We start from the raw sequence: 25,797 nt of genomic DNA, 5'->3' as shown, positions 1-25,797 counted from the left end.
CACTCCTCTTAGCTTTTTAACTACATACTACTACTAATAATAATAATAACAATAATGACGATAATAATGACAATAAAAATAAAAATAAAAATAAAAACCATAATGAGTATAAGAGTGGCTCTTCTAAAGGAAACCTATTTTGACTAAGTTGTTAGTTATCATTTATATCCATTGATTACTCTATAATTTTGTATGTCATTGTAACATTATTTAAGGGAATATATATATAAGCATATTATGCAAACAAAAAGGTATATATAACGGAATAATTTATGCAAGTATTTGCTTCTATATGTTTATTATAAAATATACATATATACATATATAACGGAATTTATGCAACTAACTACTCGCTTAAATTCTGTTATATACTATAAACTATATAACGGAATTTATGCAACTAACTACTCGCTTAAATTCTGTTATATACTAAACACTATATAACGGAATTTATGCAACTAACTACTCGCTTAAATTCTGTTATATATCAAACGCTATATAACGGAATTTATGCAACTAACTACTCGCTTAAATTCTGTTATATATGAAACACTATATAACGGAATTTATGCAACTAACTATTCCTATTGAGTTTAACGCGGGATTGCAACACGGCGATATTGCTTAGGCAAAATACTTGTGTCGAGGCTACACGAGTGAGACCCAGTAGTGAGAAGCCAGTAGGTCGGTCAAGCCCAGTTAATCATTAAAGACGTTCGATCCGTACTGTATCAAACTTGAAATTACGCTGTCAAACTTGTCAAAGTAATTTAAGACAAAAACCATGCATGTTGGACGTCAGTCACGTGGTGTTTCCATCTATTTTTACATTGCTACTTTTCACACTTTCTCATGTATCTTAACCAATCAGATAAAGAGGAATCAAATTGCACTAGTTTAATTCAACGCAAAGGTCTTTGTTTCATTCTTCTGCTATATCTACTTTCGATAGAGCTTCTCTTGTGCGATATTCCGTTAAATTTTTAAACTATGGATTTCTTTAACCCTTTTATGGATGTTGTTTTCCTCGGCGAAGACCGTTCAAAGGTAAGATATCTAAAGTACTTTTACAAAACATTTATAAAGAAGTCTAACTTGTTACGCACCTACAATTTCAAAGGAGTTTGAAGATAACTTGGCCCTGGTGAGGAACCTCGCCGACCAACAGGACGAGAATCTGGCGGACAACGCTTTAGAGGTATTAATCTAAAACGACTTCATTTATATTCAAAGTTAGGTTAAAGTGACATAATGGTCTTTTGTACTACTTTTAGGACTTTGAAATGGGTGCAGGGTGCGCGGACGTTTTCTTTTTCGGAGAAGACCGTTCGAAAGTAAGTAGTACTTCCCATACTAATCGTCGTGAATTGACCAAAGCATCGATTGAATCCTATTTTTTCCATTAGGAGTTTGAAGATCGCCTCAACTGGAAGAACTGCTCTTTATGCAAAGTCAAAGTAAGTACACTGTTTTGGCAGATCGGGTATTACGACAAATGATCTAAAATTTATGCCAACATTTATTATCCACATGGCGCGATAGTTGCTCTCACCATATATCGAAAAGCTAAATCAATGATTTTCCCTTTTAAAGATGCCAGTAGATGTGAGTTCTGGAATCCATGTAAAGGGTAAAAAGCACCAGCGACGCCTATTGGAACTTCCAGAAGAAAAAAGAGGCAGCGAACAACAATTTGTCCAAAGGGGGTCGGGCCCTGAATTGGTAAGTTTCTCATTCCAACTCATATTTCAAAATTATTCCCAGCTAATATATATATAATTCCTCCATACGCGTCGGGTCATTGTTCCTATTTTCGTATTTACGCTATCGTCATTTTACATTCTTCCCATATTTTTTTCTTACTTATATTTTTCTTTCGCGGCTGTATTTCTTTATTTTTTTATTGAATTTAATTCACTTATATTTCAAGTGGTAGCTTCATCAGTATGGTAACAGTTTTCTTAGAGGCTATATATAGCTTAAAAAATACATAACGTAAAATAATATAAATCATGAACTGTGGTCTATAATAAAATTGTTGTATTCTCAATTAACCTCTTCCCTTTTGTTTATTATTATTTGCTGTTCGTAGAGGTTTTTTCACAATTTTTCCTGCCATGGAAGAGTGGGAGAGGGGAAGGAAGTGGAGTTCAGCAAAACCGCGTGACTATAATCTTTGACAACCCTAATAGGCATTTACCAGGAGTGTCAAAAATACATTTAGTAAACCCAAAAAAACCTTTGCTTTGCCAATTTTAAGTGCAATGGCTCACATTTTTATTCATTGATGTTTCATTAAGTTTTTGAATGTTATATATTTTCGCCAAAAAAATATTAATCATTTTATCTTATCGAGATAATAACTATTGTCGGACAGACATGACAGTTTTCATTACCTTGCTGTTCATAAACCCGATTACAAAGGGTGCATTCCCGCTGTAACTTTCTAGCTAGCTAAATACGATAACCATAGTGTGAGCACGTTGTTCTAGCTAGCTAGAACTTGACCGGAAATGTGGAAATTTCAAACCATGCCAGGACATGGTGGTTTTGTTCGTATGCTCGTTAAGATATTAGGATACGTTTACGACCATTATTCGCGCTGGCTTTATAGTATAACACAAACAAAGTGTACATTTTCTGAAAGCTGAGTAAACATAGTTTATGAAGATCGTACAAACCAACAAGAATACTTCAGCTACAATATCGACATACTCTTAACTACAAAGTAGAATTGTGAAAACTCCGTAAAAAATATCTAACCTTGAATGTCCAATCGTACAAACCAAGAAGAATACTTAAACTACAATATCGAATGTCAACTATGAATTTTGGCATGGATGGAACGCCAATGATAATGATAATGGCTCTGAACTAACTTAAGCTGGAATGATGAAAAGGTAAATTATACACCGTGAAAAGATGAAAAAACTTACTGACGTTTCGGACGCTAGTCCTTCGACGAAGGACTAGCGTCCGAAACGTCAGTAAGTTTTTTCATCTTTTCACGGTGTATAATTTACCTTTTCATCATTACTGTTTCATTAGAAACACCGACGCAGCTCACACTAGTTTTTAGCTAGTTATATCTTTTTAACTTAAGCTGGGTTAATTAGTCAATTGTTTACACGCAAGAAAATGCCGATTTTAGTTGCTTCAACTCCGGAAATGACACCTTTCATAAGCGACCTAAAAAGATGGCTTAAGTTGGACTACTGCCGGCCGTGACCAATCAGAGCTCACCATTTGACAGTTTGCTGTCAAAATGTTTATCTAGACTAACTTGAAAAGCACCAGAGAGAAGAACGTGGGCTCTGTATCTTGTTCTATCCTAACTATCTCTGTGCTATTGTGGGTACAAGAATAAAGCAAATGTTAAAAGTAGTGTTGTAAACACAAGCGCTTCTTCTCCCGCCATTTTTTAAAATCTCGCGCTCTATGGTAATGTGATCTATCTAGCTTAAAATCACCTCAAATTACATAATGGAAACAAGCTGCACATTTATTCTAGTATAAGCTGGTATGTAAACAAACACCTAGAGGAATTTTAAACTACTAAAAATGTCCTAGTGGAAACGCACCCAACGTTTTGGACGATCGCAATGTATGATCTTTTTACAAGGACAAAGGAGCATTTGGACTCAAACGCCTGTATCGATAAAGTCACGATTTCGATTTGTCTCAAAATTTTGGCTTTTCCAATCAAAAATTGCAAGAAGTGTCACAAAAACATATGAAAGACAAAAGTTTAAAGTTACGAAATTTCAATAAAAGTTTTTTTTCGAGCAAATAAGGTGACTGCCTACTTTTGAAAAACAATTCAAACTTTTTTTAAAAGTTCGATTTTCCGAATTAAAATTAATTTAATGGTGATTCCAAATCTGGAACGGAAAATTGGGTGTCCAAAGCTCGTTTTCGAGATAATCAGCATTTAATGGAAGCCTACGCACGAGCTTTTGGAGCAAAACTTGCGCCACTGTCTTAGAAATATAAACTTTTTCTAAAATGTTGATTAACCTAAATTTTTAGGAGTTTTATTTCGAATGAGCTATTAAAAAATAGAGAGTCCAGTGCAAAATTTGAGGCTTACTGAAACGCGTATGGTTCTTCAATAATAACTTAGAATTTGTTCCATGATTATCTGTTAATTTTTTTTCCTGTATCGTATTTACACAATATATATTCATATCTAATATAAAAAGATACACTCATCTTTCATTATAGATCGATAATAATTATATTACATCCATAGTATTTTATATCTTTAATTATAAAATTACATCGAATAAGTATTTCTATCAATCTCTCAGTTATCAATAATACTTCTATATTTTTTCATTATCTGTTTGATCATATACTACTATATATGATTTGTTCTTTATTATCATTTATTACTCAATTATTATCTCAATTAATCTTAGGAGCTACTCAGCTCGATTAGTCTATCTATTCTGAGTAGCTACTACCCAAAGTACCTGTTTTAATATTATATTGTAAATAAATTTTGAAAATTTGGTAATAAAGCTACATCAGTCAGTCAGTCGGTCAGAATTTTCAGCGGTTTTTGATCGCGCGCAGATTGGGCATATTTGGGCTCAAATCGAACGTTCAAAATTAAGCAGCGGACAATTTGAATATCTAATTTTGGACTTTTTGATCTGCCTTTGATGCCTTGAATCGTACCATCAAGTGATACTGACCTTTCAATGAATCGAAGCAAGTACGGCGGAACATACTGATTTCCTTGTTATTTTCATGTATGAACATTTTCAAAGTGAGAACTTTTACCATGCGGATAAATATTGCCGCGCATATACAGTTCAGTTACTAGATGATAAATAAGAAAACATAAAAAGGCGATTTCGTTTTTGCTAAACAATTCATGATATTATATAAGATTAAATAACAAATAATAACAATCAAGGAGTATTTTTAGGGAAAACAAAAACTTATATATTCCCTAATACTGCGACAAAAGTAACGATTTTTTGTCTGTGCACGTTATTACAACAATAGATAAAGTCGAACAAAAATCTAGAACACTGGTTTCCCAACCATTCCAATCCATTAACTATGTCAAACAGAAAGTTGATTTAGTACTTTCTATTCAAAATTCCAGATGTTTATAGCTGCTCCCCCAACCAAAATGAGGCAAAAGAGGAAAGGAAAGTCTGCGGAGGAAGCTTTTTTTTCTTCGCTGGTCAAGTTTGAAGACATAATCAGTTGTGCTAAGTGGCTGAACCACTTTATTCCTCCTAGCTACAACAACAAACCCCAACTGAAAAAAACTTGCCGTCGGTTTCACATCTTTCCTTCAGGCCACATTCCAGGTGCATTCAGAGAACCACAGATTCCCAAAGGGCTATGGCAATATGACGGGACCACACATAGTAAGTAAATCTTAATTATAGTCGTTCAAAAGGAAAACGTTTCCCTTTTTTAAAACGAGCAGTTTTGTCAAAATAAAAAAAGGAACGAAAAGAGGTATAAGAGTTTCAGCTCATGATAATAAGTAAAACAAGAAATACGGCATTAGATATGAAATAGCATGTTTTATATAAATATTTGTATGGGGAAATGCGCTGGATGGCAAAAGCTTACCAGCCAACACTTTTACAAATACTTAATGAAACGAACACTGTCAACACATCAAATTGTCTCACCAAACAAATAACTTTAAAATTGTAGCTACGAAAAACCTTTTTTTAATAAAGACATAATTCCTATCCTTGTAAATATATTTTATCAAAATACGATATCGTGACGACTGTATAAATAGTTTAATATTCATGAGTCTGAGATGGGTCTGGAAATCAAATACAGTGAATAGCAAAGGCTGAATTAAATCTCGAGTATCCGCAATAAAATGTGGCTTATTTAAAATATAATAGTATTAGAGCTGGAGTTAAATTATGGATTTAATATTATTAAAAAATACAGTTATAAATAATTTTTATTATTCTTTTTTAGGGAAGTCTGACAAGGCACATCAAAATTTTTGCGAGCAGCGAAGATTGAAGGCTGGAGGGGATACTTCACAAAACAGTTCTGGTGAAATGGACCCCAAAGAGGTAACAATTGAAGATATGCCTTTTGCACAAAATATGTTCTGCAAAATTGTAAAAGGAAAGTATCGAACCTTTAAAGTTGCAGTAAAGCAGTTCCTGCCGAGTATTTCAGTTCGCGATAGAAAAAAAATTAAGGCGGAGGCAAATATTATGTTGGGCTTAGAGCATTCTAATGTCATCAAATTCTTTGGATTTCTTCCGCTGCGTTGCGCTATTGTGACGGAATATGTCGAGAAAGTCATTACCATTGATTCGGAACAGGTTATAGTAAATGATGTGCGTGGACTTCTGGACAACGTCGATGATGATTATGATTGGGAAATAAGGGGAAGATTGGCGTTGGATAGTGCAAAAGGATTGGAGTACTTGCATCGAAATGATATGATTCATGCCGACGTTAAAGCTGCAAATTTCTTTCTGGGTGGTGGAACGTCTTCTAATTTTATCGTTAAATTAGGTGACTTCGGAGAATCCATAAGGCTCTCAAAAATAAGAACACTAGCATCATCATCATCATCAGTCAATACCAGTGGGAACAATAAACAAGATCAGAGGAGATTGGCTGGAACTCTACCATTTATCGCCCCTGAAATTATTAAAATGGGCGCTAAACCATCAAAACAAAGCGATATATATAGTTTTGTGATGTACTTAATTGAATTGTTGGTTCCATCACGTGTGCATCCCTGGAGTGAAGATTGTCAGTCACCAGATTTGGTTCCGACTTTTGTTCGAGATGGTAAAAGACCTTCTCTACCACAGGCGTCTGATAGTTGTCAGGAAATTAACTTATTTACAGAAGCAATTAAAAATGGCTGGCATTTTGAGCCCAATGAACGTGCAAGTTTAAATGACATACTCCACACCTTCCAGAAATTTGCAGAAATAATCCCGCCTTGTGATGATAAAGTCTCCGATAATCCCAGATTTAATTATAATCAGTGGGCACAAGAGCATGATGGCATCCAAGTCGAAATACTACATTTAGAGAGCCACCAAGGTAGTGTTGTGGATATGGCTGGTGAGGTAACCAGTTCCGTCTTCAGTGCCAACGAAGGTCAATTGCCAGAGGATTTACTGATGGATCTGGAGAAAGCAGTTGGCATTCTTGACGGAACAAATGCTTGCCAATTTTACAGCGCATATTTTGCAGCAGCAATGTTGACCAAAGACGAAAACTTCGTCAATGATCCATTGGCACTTAAGAGTTATATTGATGATTTGATCATTGACATTCCAAAGAAAGTAAACTCTCACCGAAACATAACTCAACACGTGCTCCTTGATGAAGCCCTTGCAATTTTAACAAAATCAGGCGTTATGAACACTAATTTTGAATTAACTGAGTTATTCTCGTTGCAAGCTGAAATTACAGAAGAAGAAGGTTTACTTCAAATGCAAAAATCCTTGATGGAATTTACTACAGCATCGATTACAAAGGCCGTCGCTGTTTACACTTGTCCTCCCGTTTCGTTTTCGCTGTGTTCATACAAAATAGGAGATAAGTGGATTTTTGTAATAATTGATTCACACAGAATACAACGCTGCGTTGGGGGAAACGATTCTGGAATAGTCATGTTGGTTTCGTACCCTGGCGAAAGTAATGAATTAGCAATGGCAAAGGTCAGCAGGTGGATAAAAGAAAGAATATTGACAAGTACCAGTAAAGGTTTGCAGAGTTTAATTCTGATGAAACCAAAAGAGAATACACCTTCTGAAGTCATATTGGTGGATGACTTTGACGACATTATGGACATAACTGATGAGCAGCTTCTCAACTCTGCAAATGATGAGGATGAAGAGGTTTCCGAATTACAGTTACATGACGATATTTTAACGCACATTACTGATGAAGAAATGATTGGTTCTGTAGCTCCCAAAATGCAGATGGCAGGTGTTCAAAAAGAAAAAGATTGCTATTTATTGCCAGACGACCTCCCTGAATTGGATGAAGCAAAGGAGTTGCTTTGGAAAGGCCACTTAACAAAGTTTGGGTATTCAAAGTTTAAGCCTTTCCAGGTTACAGCCATTCATGCGATTGAGAGTGGCCATGACGTCATTGTTCTTCAACCCACTGGAACTGGTAAAAGTTTATGTTTCCAAGTGCCATCATTAATATCCAAGAACAAGATGACCGTCGTCGTAAGTCCAACCTTGTCTTTAATTCAAAGTCAGGTAACAGAACTACAGCAAAATGGTATCGCAGCTGTTCCTCTGGGTCGTAGCGCCGGACAAAACGCCAAATCAAATGAGGAACTGGTGTTTCACGACGCTGAAGTTGAAAAACCATCTTTAGTTTATACGACTCCGGAGCACTTCAATAAAATGATGCCTCACTTTAAGCGAATTGACGGTTCTATCAAAATGATTGTTTTGGACGAAGTGCATAAAGTTTTCGATCGTCAATCAAATTTCAGAGAATGCTACAACTCACTAGTGTTTTTGAAGGACCGTTTACCTGGTGTTCCTATAATGGCATTGACAGCTACCCTAGATGAACAACATTTACATACGCTATGCACAGATTATTTAACTTCTCCTGTTCTCATAAAAGGGAGCGTGGATCGAGAAAACATTAAACTAAGTGTGCTCAACTACAAACTGTAAGCGATAAAAAGAAGAAGAAGGAAGGTGCAAGCACAATATGGAAACCAGTGTCAGAAATTTTGAAACGTTTAATCGGAGAAAGCTATGCAATTATTTATATGGATTTTACTAATGAGGTCAAAGAATTGGTATACTCTCTTCAAAGCGAAATGGGTTTGGACGCTAAATCCTTTTATAGTAAAGGTTTGTCGTTGGAAAACAAAAGCAAGATAACTGATGAGTTTAACAAACAAACTTTTCAAGTTTTGTGTGCTACAGAGTCCTACGAGGTAGGAGTACATAATCCTCATGTTGATTTTGTCGCAAGAATTGGTTGCATGCGCAACATGAATGTTTTTTTACAAGAAATTGGCAGAGCAGGGAGATCAAAGGAAAATACTGGCCTAGGTTTAGTTTTTATCAATGAGCATAAAGATGACCAGCATCTAGGATATTGGTTAAAAGGATGCAGCGAAGAAGATGGAACAAAGATTAAAATGGAATATCAAGCTTGTTGGAAGTGGATTTATTGTGTTTATACAGGCGAATGCCTGAGAAAAGGAATAATGGAACATTATAACGACACAAACTATTCTTCCGATATTGAACCTGCAGACTGTTGTCTGTGTTGCGAATTGAATACTAAGAGTGATTTCGATATCCAAAATCCACTTTCTCTACTTTTGAAAGCAATAACTGAATTGGAGAAAGCTCTTAAAAAAAACGGACATGGTGTTTCGGAGAGGAAAATCATTTCTTGGCTGAAAGGAGCAAAACAAGATTGGCTTGCCGAAGAGACAATTCAAAAATCTATAGAAACTTCGCAAACCTACTCAATCGGCCAAGAGGTAGATGGCAAGCAATGGTCCAGTGGTGCTTGGGAAAATCTTCTTCGACAATCAGTGAAACTGGGATACGTGGAAATAAATTTCCAAACTTTTGAGCTCAAAGTGAATGGAAAGGCTATTGTTAGGACATTTCGAAATTATAAAGTTTCTATAAACGGTGTTGAATTGATAAAAAATCCTAAAAGCATCATGGTTATGAGTCCATTTATTTCAATAATAAATAGCGATAACGAGAAGATAATGAAGAACAGGAAAAGTTCAGGAAGAAATTGCCATTTTCTCCCTAAAATAAAGAAGATGCTGAACGAAGACGAAGCGTGGAAGCCTTTACAAAATAAAGAAGAGTACGAATTTCCCGGATTCTTCCAGCAGGACGTTTTGTACTACTGTGAAGACTACACACAGAAAACGTTTGCTGCAAAAAACAGGTCCCACTTCATGTACGATGACAACCAGCTGTCCAGATCATCGAGCCAAACGCAACAACATGTGGTTAAATTGAATGGAATCGAAACAAAATTAAATATAAGACGTGCAGCTTGCGAAGGAGTAAAAGTTTGCTCAGGCTGTGAATCATCATCATACACTGTTTCCAAAAGGCAAAGGATAAATAGGTGCTCGACGCACAAAAATTCTGTTCCTTTGAAACAAACTGGTCATTGTCCGGTACAATTCCTTTATATGTGGCCAGAAGTCGATGGTGATAAAAGAAGGTGGGTGGGAACAATAAATAAGCACAACCATAACAAGCCTGCGCCTCACAAGATCTCATCTCATGTGCAAGAGGACATTCAGACATCTGCACTTAATAATATAAGAAGCACAGCAAAAGATCTGTCGAAGGGACTCGGGATGGGCTACACTCCATTTGAAAAAAGTATTGCCGCAGCAAACATTGACAGAGTCAGACGAGAAAGAAGACTTGCGATTGGCAGTGTTCTTAATCAAGGAAAGAAAAACAGTGGCAGTGCAATTACAACAATAATTGATTTTGAAAAGATCCGACAGAAAGTAGAACAGAACCAAGACGGAGACAGCCAACCATTAACGCAGAAGATCAACTCCTTGATGGGTAGTTATCAAATGGAAGGTAGCGAATATTTATTTACTCCAAATTACAAGTACGCCTTTTTTATGGCGCCATTCCAAGCAGAGCAGCTAGCCAGCGCTTCTTATATTTTTGTTGATATCACATATACAGGGAATGAATCTTTTCCTTATTTACTCAATGTCGTCTCTTTGAACGAAAAAACATTGCTATACAATGCCGTTGGAAGAGTACTGTGCAACAAACAAGATGGCGTGGCATATGGAACGGCATTCAAAGAGCTTTTTGCATACGTTACAAAAAGATATCCCGACTTCAAGAATGGTAACACCCTTGACGTCATTCTTGTTGATTTTGATGACGCACAGGCCAATGGCTTGAAAGAGGCACTGGGGCAAGAAAAAGCAGAGAAGGTTTTGAGAGGATGTCAAGTGCATTGGACGCGTTCTTTGCAAAGAGTAGCGAAGCTGGTAACAAAGTCAAAAGAGCAGCAACGAGTTTTCCTTTATCTTGGAAATAGAATTCCTAATGAAACAGATAAAAACGACGTGAAGATACTTTTTAAGCTCCTGTCAGGTCAATTAAATCTCTCAGAAGGCAGCAATTTTTTAACAGAAGATATGAATGACATAGTCCAAACATTCGACACACAGGGGTGGAAAAGATTGAAGAGTTGGTCCGAATGGTGGTGTCGACCAAATCATAGCTAATTTAATAAAAGAACAGTTATTATGAATGAGACTGGTTTGTGTTACTGATTGAGTCGTATTATTTATTTAAGTATTATTTGTTCGTGGGATTACAATAACTTTATAGCCTTACACTTCCAGTACTTCCCCTTTACATCGATATTTTAAATGGGTGAGATATCAAGGGGGATTGGCATAATAAGCAAATAGAGAACAATCGTTTTAAGCAGCAACAACAGGGTGGGTGGTTCAGAAAATGATATTTCCCCCAGCATTCTGTTTTTAGAAAATCGTACTTACATAAACCTCTGTTACATCATTTGCATAGGGAAAACACGTCCTCAGGTAAAATTCGTTATTAAAGACTTGCACGAGTGATGTTTTGAATTTACCGCGGTGGTATTAGCGTATTAGATATCCTGCAAAGTCGGTAGTTACAAGCTTCTCGCTAAAGTTTGGTTGCTCCGCTGACGTCAAAATACACAGTCAGTGCCTCTTATGCCTTTGATGGTGTTGCATAAACTCCGTTATATAGTCTATAGTATATAACAGAATTTAAGCGAGTAGTTAGTTGCATAAATTCCGTTATATAGTTTATAGTATATAACAGAATTTAAGCGAGTAGTTAGTTGCATAAATTCCGTTATATAGTTTATAGTATATAACAGAATTTAAGCGAGTAGTTAGTTGCATAAATTCCGTTATATAGTGTTTCATATGTAACAGATGCAAAATACACAGTCAGTGCCTCTTATGCCTTTGATGGTGTTGCATAAATTCCGTTATATAGTCTATAGTATATAACAGAATTTAAGCGAGTAGTTAGTTGCATAAATTCCGTTATATAGTCTATAGTATATAACAGAATTTAAGCGAGTAGTTAATTGCATAAATTCCGTTATATAGTGTTTAGTATATAACAGAATTTAAGCGAGTAGTTAGTTGCATAAATTCCGTTATATAGTGTTTCATATATAACAGAATTTAAGCGAGTAGTTAGTTGCATAAATTCCGTTATATAGTGTTTCATATGTAACAGATGCAAAATACACAGTCAGTGCCTCTTATGCCTTTGATGGTGTTGCATAAATTCCGTTATATAGTGTTTAGTATATAACAGAATTTAAGCGAGTAGTTAGTTGCATAAATTCCGTTATATAGTGTTTCATATATAACAGAATTTAAGCGAGTAGTTAGTTGCATAAATTCCGTTATATAGTGTTTCATATGTAACAGATGCAAAATACACAGTCAGTGCCTCTTATGCCTTTGATGGTGTTGCATAAATTCCGTTATATAGTGTTTAGTATATAACAGAATTTAAGCGAGTAGTTAGTTGCATAAATTCCGTTATATAGTGTTTCATATATAACAGAATTTAAGCGAGTAGTTAGTTGCATAAATTCCGTTATATAGTGTTTCATATGTAACAGAATTTAAGCGAGTAGTTAGTTGCATAAATTCCGTTATATAGCGTTTGATATATAACAGAATTTAAGCGAGTAGTTAGTTGCATAAATTCTGTTATATAGCGTTTAGTATATAACAGAATTTAAGCGAGTAGTTAGTTGCATAAATTCCGTTTTATATAATAGTTAGGAATATACAAAAGCAATTGTTAGCATAAAAAATTCTGTTATATAGAAGGTACATATTGCATAGTATGCGAATATAAAGCCTTCCATTATTTAACTAGCTATATAATACAATTTAAAATATTAATGTTAATATGCTAATCAATGAAAAGACATTTGTAACATAGTAGATGTTGCTTGTACTAGAATAAGCCATCGGCTTCATTACAAGCATCCTTGTCTTAGTTTGACTTTTTTTTTTTTATTGTATTAACTAAGTTTATTTTCGTGACAAAACAAGTCAACTCTAAACTCTAAACCTCCAACTTATGTATAACACTCTACTCGAATGGTTAGCTCATCTTAGCTCATTTCCAAAGCTAGCAGCAGACAAACTTTTACTTTCTCATTCATTTCTGTCAAAGTGAATTCAAATTTTGAATTATCAATATATCTTTCTAAAACCATATACAATTATATCCTACTACCAAAGCTACCTAATAAAATTATCTCCACTCAAATCAAAAGTGTGATCGATCTGTACGTAATATTGACAGTCCATTTCAGAACAACCAAGGCCAGGCTCAGTGAGAGCTGATATACACTCGTACACTCATATTGAATGACTGTTAATTAACAATTGTTGAATTTTTTTTGTTTGTTTTGTTTTGTTTATCTACAAAGCAAATCGTCAATAACATGATTACTTATTAGTGAACTTATTTGCAATGTTCAAACTTGTATCTACTGGTATTTTTTTAAATGCAATACTAACAAAATCAAGGAAATGATGCAAATACAATATTTAAGGAAACCATGATGTCAGGAATACAGAAGAGTAAACATAAGAGTATATTATGAATGTCCATAGTAAAGACTGGTATTTAAAAAATATTATATTCATATAAGTTAAACGTTATAAATTCAAATGCTACTAAATATTAATATAACATGATTACTTATTAGTGGACTTACTTGTAATGTTCGAAAATGTATTTGCTTTAGTTGTCGGTGCTCCTATAGCAATGATAAAAGAAATAAAATAAGGTACACAAATATAATGTGCGTGCGTTTATTCAGACTGCTGATTCCTTATACACAGGCGAATGATGTCAATGACATGCGACAGGACTTTGGGGAGATAAGAGAGCGCTCTCTCTCTAGCTCTCTCTTCGTCTTTTTTCTTTCTTTGGGATGTACAGGGGGGGGGAGGGGGGTGGGGGGGAGGGGGGTGAGGGGCGGGGGAGGGGGAGGGGGAGGGGGGGAGGGGGGGGGAGGGGGGTGGGGAGGGGGGGGGGCGGGGGGGTGGCGTGGGGGGGGAGGTGGGGGGGGGTGAGGTGGGGGGAGCGGGGGGGGGAGGGGGGGGGACGGGGGGGGGTCTTTTTTTTTTCTTTTTTCTTTTTCTTTTTTTTTTTCATTTTTTTTTTTCTTTTTTTTTCTTTTTTCTTTTTTTTTTCTTTTTTTTTCTTTTTTTTTTTCTTTTGTTTTTCTTTTTTTTTTCTTTTTTTTTTCTTTTTTTTTTCTTTTTTTTTTCTGTTTTTTTTTTCTTTTTGTTTTTCTTTTTTTTTCTTTTTTTTTTCTTTTTTTTTTCTTTTTTTTTTCTTTTTTTTTCTCTTTTTTTTTCTTTTTTTCTTCTTTTTTTTAAATTTACCGTAGTTATTGACATTATTAGCAGATTATTTTCCTGGGAAACTGCCTTTCTTTTATGTCCGCTTCGATTTTAACGAGAGGATTTTTGTTATGAATATTGCTAGGAACATTTCGTTTTGTGCCTGTAATGTAAATGGTATTTTTAGTAATCTCTTAGGGGATAAAACTAGATACCTTGATTTAATTGATGTTGTTTCAAAACATGATTTCATTTTATTGTCTGAATCATGGACGTCATTATGTCCTCATATTGATGGTTATTCTTATTTTTCTATCTCTTCAAATAATATAAAAAGATCCAATAAGAACAAACAATGGAAGGACCTCAGGCGGATTCATATTTTTGTTCAAAAATTGTTTGCAAAATAACATTGAGTTAATCAAAACCTTCTGAATATGTGATTTGGTGTAAGATTTGCAATCTTTCGTTTGGGAATGCAAATAGTATATTTGTGTGTGGTCTGTATATCCCACCTGACAATTCAAAATATTTTCAAGATGAAATATTTGAACAACTAGAAGATGATATTGCCACATTTTCAAAAAGTGGTAATATTATTCTTCTAAGAGATTTTTAATGCCAGAGTTGGTACAGTAGAGGATTTTATTTGTAAAGAAGACAAAACTTTCACAAGCGATTGTAATAATTTAGTTCTTGAATCAACATTTAGAAAAAACTTTGATGGCAACATATTACTTAATATTTGTAACATTTTTGATTTACGCATTCTTAAGGGAAGAACTTTAGGAGATTCTTTAGGAAAACTTACTTATCATGGTAGAAATGGTGTAAGTACTGTTGATTACATTATCGTAGATCAACATCTATTTCAAAATGTTAAGTATTTCATTTTTGATAAGCCAAATTTTCTTTCCGATCATAGTCCAATTTGTGCTTGGTTTAATTTCGAAACTTCGAATCCATTCCAAGATAACAACATTACTGAAACTCTTCAAAAGTTGTCTCCTCAATATGTTTGGTCGAGTAATTCAATTGAGCCATTTCAACAAGCGATGTCTTCATTTCCTGTGAAATGTTTGATGCAAAATGACAGATTTTTCGTTGTCTAACAAAGAGTGTATTAATCAAGCGGTAGAGTGTGGGGTCGCGGTAAAAAGCTGAAACGGAAAGAGCTGAAAGAGCTGAAAAGTGCAGAAAAGCGCAGAACTTCTTATTATCATAGATAATAATCAGTAGACAAATATTATGAAAGATGATATAATATAAATAATGTCAAACTAAACAAAAATAAAAAATATGAAAAATATGTTAACTGCAGAGATACCAGCCAATGGACCGACCAGCAAGGTCAATGTCACGCATTCTCTTTATCAAGAAATAAAATTTCTACATAGTATCAGAAGATAAATAAAATTAAATAAAGTCCATGCACAGAGATTTCTTGTTAAGCCTTCTATCGTGCTGCTCAGATTTTCATCCTGGCTAGAAGAGCTTCAGTGCCGGACCGCTCGGTGAATGGTCAGCTTTGAAAATATTTCTTTGATACTGAACAGCCACTAAGAAGTTCCAATTTTATATTGTGACGTTGATCAAGTTACTTTTTCTGGAAGACCAAGCACCTTTTCTTAGGAACGGGCTGCTCATTGGTCAACATAACGTCGCTCGCCTACTGCGAAGACAGTTTAAAGCCATGTCATTATACTGGGACTCTTTCACGGAACATATTTTTTACATAAAATGGCACTGCCTTCACCTTCTACATTCGCCGTTTTCAAAAAAAACTGTTTGCTTATCTAAATGGAAGGTATTTTGACATGTGTACCTGTCGTAAGTATTTTAGTTGAGTGTACAAAACCCTTTGCATGATGAAGTTAGGCACCTCAAATACCACAGTCCTTTTCAGTAGCTTCGTTTATTCTATAGCTTTACTTTTATTTTTGTCTTCAAGTTCTCAAAGAAAGGGGGTTTGACATTTGTATATAAAAAGATAATTTGAAAAAGATTGTGGTACTATAGGTATGAACCGTCATCATACGGCCGTGCAGGCAGCTGGTCGCGGTCTCAAAATCTTCAGCTGTCCAAACTTTGGCCAATACTTTTATGAAAAAGCCGAATCAACCGCTATATCTTTGTTTAGAATGTCAGACCCTTCTCGGGAACGAAATAATAATTAATAATGGAAACTTTATTATAGCTTTTTTTTTTTTTTTTTTTTTTTTTTTTTTTGCAATCATAAACCTCACTGCAGGTAGTTTACAATCATCTACTTGAATCTAATATGAAACGAATAATAATAATAATAATAATAATAATAATAATATATAATAATAAAAATAATAATGATGATGGTGGTGATATTTATTTAGAGACGATATTATATTTACAGCATTGTTGATGTGGTCGTGTGTTTTGTTTTATTTTTTAATTTTAATTTTTTTTTGTTTTTGTTTTTGTTTGTATTGTTTTGTTTTGTTTTTGTTTTTGTTTTTTTTCTACAAAGAAACTACTAAAATCGTGATACTTAGTGTACCGAAGACTGAAAAAGAATCTTCCAAATTGTCGACATCGATAATTTCATGAAAACATTGTCAAGCGCTTCTCGGACTGAGCTACTAGATGTATTGCTATTGTTGTTGTTGTTGTTGTTGTTTTTTTGGCTTTCCTCGGCATAGTATATAAAGGAAAAAATCAAAGCTATTTCAGCTTTTTCATGATAATAAGAGTGATGAAAGTAATTCAAGTACAGAAATAGGTTGAAATTATGAAATTTCTGCACTTTTCAGCTATTTCAGCTCTTTCAGCTCTTTCAGCTTTTTACCGCGACCCCTATTTAGTACTGTACTGAAGGTAAATCTGATTAACTTATTAAAGGTGAGTAATCGCTAACGAAGCGACGCCGGCGCTGCTTGGCACGGATAATGCAGCGGTAAGTACTCAGAGCGTACGTACAGCTGATTCAAACCAGAAAGACCGTTGGTGTACGTGGTAAATATATTCATATCGTACGCCTGATTCGAACTAGAAAGACCGTTGGATGGAAAGATAAGTACATGAACACTATTTAGTATCCATTTAGAAACAAACATATATCAATTCAATTAGAAATCTATGAATAACTGACACAATCACACATGTTTAAAACCCAATCCGTCTGTCCTGGCGCCCTTGAATAGACCAGTTTCGAATTCCAAATTACCGCTGTGTTCCTTGATTAAAGACTCATTTGCACAGGGCCGTCAATGTTTCGTGCTATTGTCGTTTCAAAATCGTAATTAGTTTTGTATCGCGATTCTAAAGAATTTAACATACGAACAAGAAAAAAAAAACAAAACTGATGACCGATTTTCTTTGATCACAAGCGAAATTCTCCTTATGAGCGCGCGCTATGGCGCAAGCAACAAGCGAAAAAAGTTTCACGCGCGGCCTTCAAGCTCGAGCTCAAGTTTTCCTTTTCGTCGCGCGTTAGCCATTCAGAAACCTTAATTTTGAAACGACAATACCATAAAATATTGTCGTCTTTAAAAAATAAGAGACTATTGAGAGTGAATCGCGATGCTAAAATATATGCATATTATAACTGTTTATCGGTATTCTAGAATTTTATATGTGCTGAAGCTATCAAAGCCTTACGTGTAATGTTTGAAGCAGCAGCTGTAGTTTCCGGGGTTGGAGAAGGCCCTTCTGTTGTCTTTTCTGTCGAGGGAAAATGTAAATTAAAACAATATCGCGCGGGATCCTTGTAGTTTTTTCCAGTTGTCTGGGAGTAAATCAAGATGGGGGACTTTTTTTTCTTCGTTTCTTTATATCTGCAAGTTTTGATTCATATTTTCGACATATTTGTACTTGAACACATAGGAGATATTGAGTTACGGGAAAAATGGCTGCTCTTCACGAAAGTGGTCAGCGGTATACCCATGAGCACTGCAAGAATGTGCAGCATAATTTTATTTTTTTAGTTTCAGTTATTCTGTTTGCCTCATTTGTTGTTGTAGTGGTAGTAGTATGAACAAATAGTGATTGGTTGCTTTGTTGACTTGAAGGTTGGTTTATAATTGGTTGGTTGGTTGGTTGATAAGGTGGAACAGAGAGAATATGTAAGTAAATAATTCTATAACTTTAATAACTTAAGGAAAAATGGAAGAATGATGAATAACAAACATACCAAGTGCTTATGCCATATTCAAGATCGGTTTACGATTGTCTTTAATCATTAAAGATTTGCGAGATTTGCTTGATTTGTATGAATTAATTCCTCAATAATAAGTCGATTCAGTGTGTGTTAAAAGCTGTCTAGGTTCGTCTATAAATAGCTAACCTGATTTCCTATTAACATTTCGTGGTTATATAAGGTCACTACTTGGGGCTAGGTTTTAATTAAAAAAGACAGCGTTGGATTAGTTTTTGACTAAGAATATGGTAAATAATTATTGACATTCAAAAAACCATCTGATATCGATGGCCCATAACCATCTGTAGTATAATAAACTATCTATCAATTATTTTTTAAGAACAAAGTTATGAATATGTCTAACAATATAACCAACATATCGTATTGTTGTCGAAATACTACATTTATAAGACTATATTTTGCTTCATAACATTGATCCCAGACGTTGTTGTGAAGTCAGTGATCATCCAGGTGAGTGTAGTCTTAAGGAAGACTTGAACTAGAGAAAGTCTTTGAAATGACTTAGTCCAGCTCAGGTTGTCCAAAGGTCAGTCACCACTAACAATATTCTTTCTTGCCAAAAGAAGAGTATTAAGCACACTACCAAGCAGTTTATTGATCAAAAACTGGTGAAACAAGTAAAGTGCATCAGCTATCTAGGTGTATTTATAGACTCTCATCTTTCTTGGAAAAATCATATTCAACATATTGTCATGAAATTAAAGCGTACTATCGGTATACTATGCAAAATTCGCCATTATAACCATTATCACCTATAACCATACTCAAACAACTATATCATACTTTAATTTATCCCCACTTGACTTATACTGTTATAACATGGGGAAATACCTATCCATCTAGTCTTACACCTCTTATTACACTTCAAAAGAAAGCTCTAAGAACGATAACCTTTTCTGACTTCAGAGCTCCTTCAAGTCCACTTTTTCAATCTCTGGGAATACTTAAACTCAAAGATATAATTTATTTGAATAATTGTATATTTATGTATGATTTTCACTCAAACACTCTGCCATCAGTTTTTCATGACTTCTTCATACCATTAAGTAAAATACATACCTACAGAACACGATTAGCTTCAAGACTCTTTCTGTATTTCCAAAATAATAACTAATTATGGCAAATTTAATATCCTTTACGTCGGTGCCATTACTTGGAACAAGATCAAAGATGAATTAAAAAGAAATAAACGTTCAAGTTTAGAAAAAAGTAATAATAGATCAAATTTTAAAAACTTACTAGTAGTTACTCTGATGCACTTTACTTTTCGCCCATGGTTCCTTCCTTCTTTTCCTTTATGGTTTTCTCTTTCTTTATTATCATTATTTTTACTCCAATCTAATTACATTTGTTTTTGGATTTTCCTATTTCTATACTTATTCTTGTAACAATTATCAAACAGTACCAAATGACCAATTTGCTACCTAACCTGATTAGCACTGCTATTTTTTGGTAGCAAGTGGTTCCTCAATTTTTTATTGTAATCATCAAAATATTTAACAATTAATTTGCAAATCAGAAGGCACAAATAAAGTTCTATTCTATTCTATTCTATTCTATTCTATTCTATTCTATTCTATTCTATTCTATTCTATTCTATTCTATTCTATTCTATTCTATTCTATTCTATTCTATTCTATTCTATTCTATTCTATTCTATTCTATTCTATTCTATTCTATACAACACTCAACCTGACGATAACACTTCACAACAAATATGTATAATATGTATATCGTATTGTTTTCCTAAAAGAGAATACGGTCTATGTTGGATTAGGGAATTAGAAGTTAGGGATCAGAAGTTTATATGAAATAAACAAGTTATGTTACTCCCATAAAAGTGCATGGCTTACCTTTCCCCTTCTCTTCAACCTTTAGGTGCACATAATATGGTAGAACTGTAGATACATCGTCACTGATGCTTGCAATGTATTCATTAGTGTCACTGACAGTAAGGTTCTTCAACACAAACCAAACACGACCTATTGTCAAGTTTCCAAGAAATTCTACTCTCTTTTTCAATGTCGCATCAATATCTTCGTTAAGGTGCACTTTTCCATTATATCCATTAACAGTGATAAAATGAGGATCGGGGATGGTGCCCTTTCTTATTCCCCATCTGGCAGAAAGGATTTTTGTTTGATCCGTCGTATTCCACATAAACAAGGCATCTTCTCCAATGGAACATCTGATATATGTTGGACCCTTTATGGAGTATACTTTGTCAAAAAAGAAGAAAATTATAAGGTATTGATATATGTTTGCTATTATATGGTGCTGCTGTCTGCAATGATGACTGTATTGCATGAAGCATATCCGTAGATGACAAAACATAAGGAAGGTAGCAAATTCATTAACATAGTATAAAGATTATAGTGCAGTCACAAAACTAACATGTTTGTATTCAAAGCACCGCTACTAGCTGAAAGCAACATTTTCTGATTCTCATATCATTTTGATTACAAAGCGCAAATACGAAAAATCTGAGAAGATGCATACATATGCTGGAAACAAATTCTTAGACCCTCTCTTATGATTAAATAGAAAGAGCCGATTTCATAAGCTACAATTTGTTTCTAAATCCAAAATCGCGGACATTACATACACCTACTGCTGAATTCGACTGACTCCGTGTAGATTGTGTTCGTATTGCAATTTATGTACTCAGTCTATCGATATACAAGGACACGTAAACCCGTCTTATTTAACGACATTGACTGATTTTGATATAATTTTATATACGAATGCTTGTGTTGGCAAACGAAGATTTGTAGAAAGTCACTAATAACAAGGCCTTTTATGTTTCCTAAAAGCATTTCATGTGCTTAAGAAAATAAAAAAAAGACTTAACTACTACTTTAACAGTATTTGATTTTAACTTATACGTATTTAATATATATCTGAGTAATGCCTATTGGTATTTGATGTGTATCTTAACATATTTGTTAAATCGCTCTGTATTTAATCTATGTTTAAAAACCTATTTAATAAGTATTTAACAAGCACTATGTTCAGGTACAGATAAGATAGGGTATCTTGTTTATACTTGTATAGATCTTAATATATATTTGAATATCAAGTATGTGTCAAGTCAATAGACTTAACTCCTACTTGTGCGATGATCTGTAATAATATAGGTATTAAGTAGTGTACTTAATATGTGCTTAACAACAGCAAACCTTCCCAATGACTAAATACATATTAAGTACCATTCTTAATATGTATTTTTATTGTATTTTAGTTGAAGTATGTGTCAACTCATAATTGTGCGATGATTTGTAAAAAATAGGTATTAAGTAGTATACTTAATATGTGCTTAACAACAGTAAAACTCTCCAATGACTAAATACAGTTTTAAGTACCATACCCCCCTCCCCCCCTTTAGCTGGCCGCTGGCCATTTTATTCATTTATTTACCGCTTTATGCATGAAGGAAATTTGTTTCATTTTATTTTTTTTAATTTGGATTAATTCTTTAGACAACCTCATTTTCGCTATACATTTTTCTAATGCATGATGGTCTTTCATCAATTTTGCAAGATGCACTTTATTGGCTTTCCTTATTAGCATATGACGGAGATTTGTTTTGGAAATTATCGGATCCTATCCAGCCCCCCCTTTTGAAATTTCCTAGGTCCGCCCCTGAATAACACCTACTTGTTGCGTTTTCATCAGCGTTTTTAACCTACATTAGGAACACCGACGTAGCTTTCACTAGTTTTTAGCTAGTTATCTCTTCAAAATAAAGTTTGGATATTTTTACAGATAAAGAAATTAAAATACTATTTTTATCAAGTGAATTACATATAGGTACCTACGGTAGATATATAAAAAATATTTTAAAATGCATGATATCGCAGTGAAACCTCGCTCTCAGATTTAATAATACGGTAATTAAAGGTTGTGTGGGCTTCCTGTGAGCAAAAGCAATAACGACCAATGAAAACTCTGTATTTCAACCAAGGGAGCACGGCAGACATAAATTTGTTGATTGGTCTTGCTGTGGTAATGACGTATGCTGACGAATACGGTTATCCGCGAAAAATAGCGTGGGTTCAAGTAAATATCAAAGATGGCGGCATATATAATATTGACGGGGAATGCAACTTTTTCAAACTTTTCGACAATGCTACGTCAGGTTGCCAGGGCCACTTGGGTTGCCAGGGCCAGTTAATGAGCTAAATTATTGCTAATGTATGCGTCCAGGTCGACTCGGTCAATGGGTATTTCATCTATTTTCTCTTTGGTTTTACGGTTCAACAGTTTGTTCGCCGCAAGTTCACATCTTGGTGAATTTTGGGATTTCAAAGTGAAATTGATTAGCGATCTTTCAGGCTGATAATACTGTAGCTTCAAAAACTCCTCAAATCCACAATTTCGAAAACGATTTCATCACACAGCAGAAGGATAAGTTACTCTGATAACTCTGTAAGTTCTAGATACAATTTTCAAAAAGTATTTAGTGTAAATATGCAATTCCAGAAAATATTTGAATCCTTGAAAACGAAATAATTTAAATTGTTGATTGATCGACCTCGTACTTTTAGTGCTTCATTGTTTTTTTGTTTTGTTTTGTTTTGTTTTGCTTTTTTGTATTTACATCCCGTTCTTTGCCTTTATAGCTTTATACTAAGGCTGTTAATAATTTCCAGAGGAATATCGTTTATACATGTATTAAAATCTACTTTTATAATTGTATTTGAAGTAATTTTTATTCGCCAAAAGACAAAGGCTTGCTGTTGCCTTTTACCCTAGAATAAAATCAAGTTTTTACGACTGACAAGACGATTAAAATTCTATCATTAGTAACCAACACACGGAAATCCTTTTTACGGCCTCTTTATTTGCTTTGAAGGCAATAATTATTCCGTGTTTGGATTTTTTCGGTAGCAATGCCAAAAAATGAATGTAAATTGACTTCCTTTCTTTCTCTCCTCTTTTATAATTTCCTTCAATAAAAAAGTTTTGAAGGCCTGCATTTCATATGATATAAAACACACTAAATCCAATACTAACTGAAGAAAAAGCCTTTGTTTGTCTGACCCAGACAAAGCATCATTAAAAGAAAGAAAAGCAACAAAATTAAGAAAACAAAGTGAAGACATTTTGGTTTCCGATATGCAAATGTTTTAAATAAATTATCTTCCAGGCTGTTTTAATTGCTAATTTATGCTAATGCTAGGCTTTCACGATAAACAGCTGGCCAAAAACACCGTGATGAGCATGCTACAAAGTACGTTGGTAATTTCCTGATGCTGATTGGCCGATACCCGGTCACATGATCATAGTTTCACTCCCCGTCATTTATATTTATCATCCGCCATATTGTTTACGTATGAGCCCGCGCGACTTTTAAGTAACCGCATGCGCATCTATACCACATGAGGACCAATCAATGAAATTATGTACCACAGGAAGACCAATCAACAAATTTATGTCTGCCGTGCTCCCTTGGTCAATATTATATATGCCGCCATCTTTGATATTTACTTGAGCCCACGCTATTTTTCGCGGATAACCGTATTCGTCAGCATACGTCATTACCACAGGAAGACCAATCAACAAATTTATGTCTGCCGTGCTCCCTTGTTTCAACACGTGACAAGATTTGGATAGGTTGGCGGTCATTTTCACTAAACCGCTGAAGTAGAAATATATAAACGGCGAAGGTTTGCTTGGTTTATCGGATCATTCATTTTTTCTGGTAAACGACGCACGTCCATACGGATACGACGCTCGTTTATCAAATCGTGTACGATTCATTGAACGAGCGTCGTATCCGTATGGCTCATGTCCGGTCCGGACGATGTTGAGTGAACGAGCGTCGTGTAGGGTGAACGTGCGTCGTTCGAATGATCGAGCGTCGTAGATGCATCAGCGAAAGTTTGGTATGACATATGAAGCGCGTGCCGTACCCATTCCAAGCTGTCTTTGATGTTTTTTATAATTTTTTCATAAATAGTTGCTCTCTCGAATGCTTTGTAAACCGCAACTGTTTCGATTACCCGAGTCTATGATGTTCGGACTATATGTATATCACTTTATGCAGATAAAGAAATTAAATCATCTAGCTGGAATACATTCAACTAGGTCTAAAAACAATTAGCAAATGAAGCTTGAAAGAAAAAGAATGAAAATCATAAACGAAACCAAGAAAAACTCAAATTCCTTTATACATATATATAAGATGCATTTTATAATTCCGTTTTCTTTCTTTACATTTATACACGATTCAGACAAACACGAGTCAGACTATCCATATTTATATGTAACTCTCTTTTATTTTTCATATTTTGTTACATATCACTTTTATAAATATTACATGACGCTTCAGATATTAAACAAAAATTGATAATTTCCATTTTTTTATTTTTAACTACAGTTTCAGACATAAAAAAATAGGAACCAAAGGAGTCTGTATGAATTACTAATAAGCCTGAAGCGAGATGACGTTTTACCCCGTCTATAGACCATAATACTTTTCACACTGCTTTTGTTCTTTAATTATGACTATTGTTCTTGTATTCTCTAAGGAGTCAAAAAATTTAATATGAAAGAATTTCAAAAACTATTATGGTCTAGAGACGGGGGTAAAACGTCATCTCGCTTCAGGCTTATTATTAGTATTCCAAATGTTTCACGGCTTTAGTGCGTGCACTCTACTATCGAAATTTACTAAATAAAATAAAAGTGAATGAAAGGCGTCTTCATAATTTCATTGTCAACTATATTCTAATTATGTCAACTCTATTCTAGTTTTTCTTTGTTTTTCTTCTTTTCTTCTTCTTCTTTTTCTTTTCTGTAAATAGTAAAGGCATAGGGATATAACCAATTCATAATTTTAGATAATCATATGTTTTGAGAACAGGTCATTCATAAACATGCTGCACTTACCCACTACGCCACCTTCATGCTGTGGCACATCATCTGTGCATAGCAAAAAAAGAAAAAAGAAAAGAAAGGGGAAAAAAAAGGAATTAATCACTTATAGTAGTCCTTTTTCCCCTACCACCAGACAGAACTCTCCTACTCAAAGTCCTGTGACATCCATAAACATGTTTCACTTACCCACTACGCTCCAACTGCATGTTTTTGTTGGCCCATTCTCTGAGCTCCACGTCGGGAAAAATTAACCCAGAAGATGAAAATCCTATAGTAAACATTCTATAGCAGTCCTTTGTCC

The 25,797-nt window shown here is 34.5% G+C and overlaps 1 protein-coding gene and 1 long non-coding RNA gene across 2 annotated transcripts; both read right to left on the bottom strand.

Moving 5' to 3' along the window:
• Nucleotides 1-13,067: 13,067 nt before the first annotated feature.
• LOC148907269 (uncharacterized) lies at nucleotides 13,068-21,351 on the bottom strand. Its single transcript, XM_089037259.1, has 3 exons — nucleotides 20,468-21,351; nucleotides 18,056-18,118; nucleotides 13,068-13,830 (listed from the first exon to the last, which is right to left on the bottom strand). Exons 1-3 carry the CDS (start codon nucleotides 20,946-20,948, stop codon nucleotides 13,769-13,771), a joined length of 606 nt encoding a protein of 201 aa, XP_088893385.1. The 5' UTR covers nucleotides 20,949-21,351; the 3' UTR covers nucleotides 13,068-13,768.
• Nucleotides 21,352-24,875: 3,524 nt separating this feature from the next.
• On the bottom strand, nucleotides 24,876-25,685 carry LOC148907268 (uncharacterized). The gene is made up of 2 exons (XR_016121067.1): nucleotides 25,509-25,685; nucleotides 24,876-25,413 (listed from the first exon to the last, which is right to left on the bottom strand). It is a non-coding gene; the product is annotated as an uncharacterized LOC148907268 (long non-coding RNA).
• Between the last annotated feature and the right edge of the window lie 112 nt (nucleotides 25,686-25,797).

This window comes from Actinia tenebrosa, unplaced genomic scaffold (genome assembly GCF_029948245.1).
Source record: "Actinia tenebrosa isolate PJP-AT-01 unplaced genomic scaffold, QUT_ActTen_1.0 PGA_scaffold4__44_contigs__length_22323623, whole genome shotgun sequence".
NCBI lineage: Eukaryota > Metazoa > Cnidaria > Anthozoa > Actiniaria > Actiniidae > Actinia > Actinia tenebrosa.
This window is presented reverse-complemented; position numbering and strand designations above follow the sequence as displayed.

What these genes read in the sequence shown, in the direction of transcription:
- LOC148907269 (XM_089037259.1), bottom strand. Translation starts at nt 20,948, where the DNA reads ATGTTTTGTCATCTACGGATATGCTTCATGCAATACAGTCATCATTGC. An exon ending in GGTTGAAGAGAAGGGGAAAG is followed by an intron (nt 18,119 to 20,467) that starts GTAAGCCATGCA and finishes TTCCCTCGACAG; the next exon opens with AAAAGACAACAGAAGGGCCT. An exon ending in TGCTGCTTCAAACATTACAC is followed by an intron (nt 13,831 to 18,055) that starts GTAAGGCTTTGA and finishes TCATTGCTATAG; the next exon opens with GAGCACCGACAACTAAAGCA.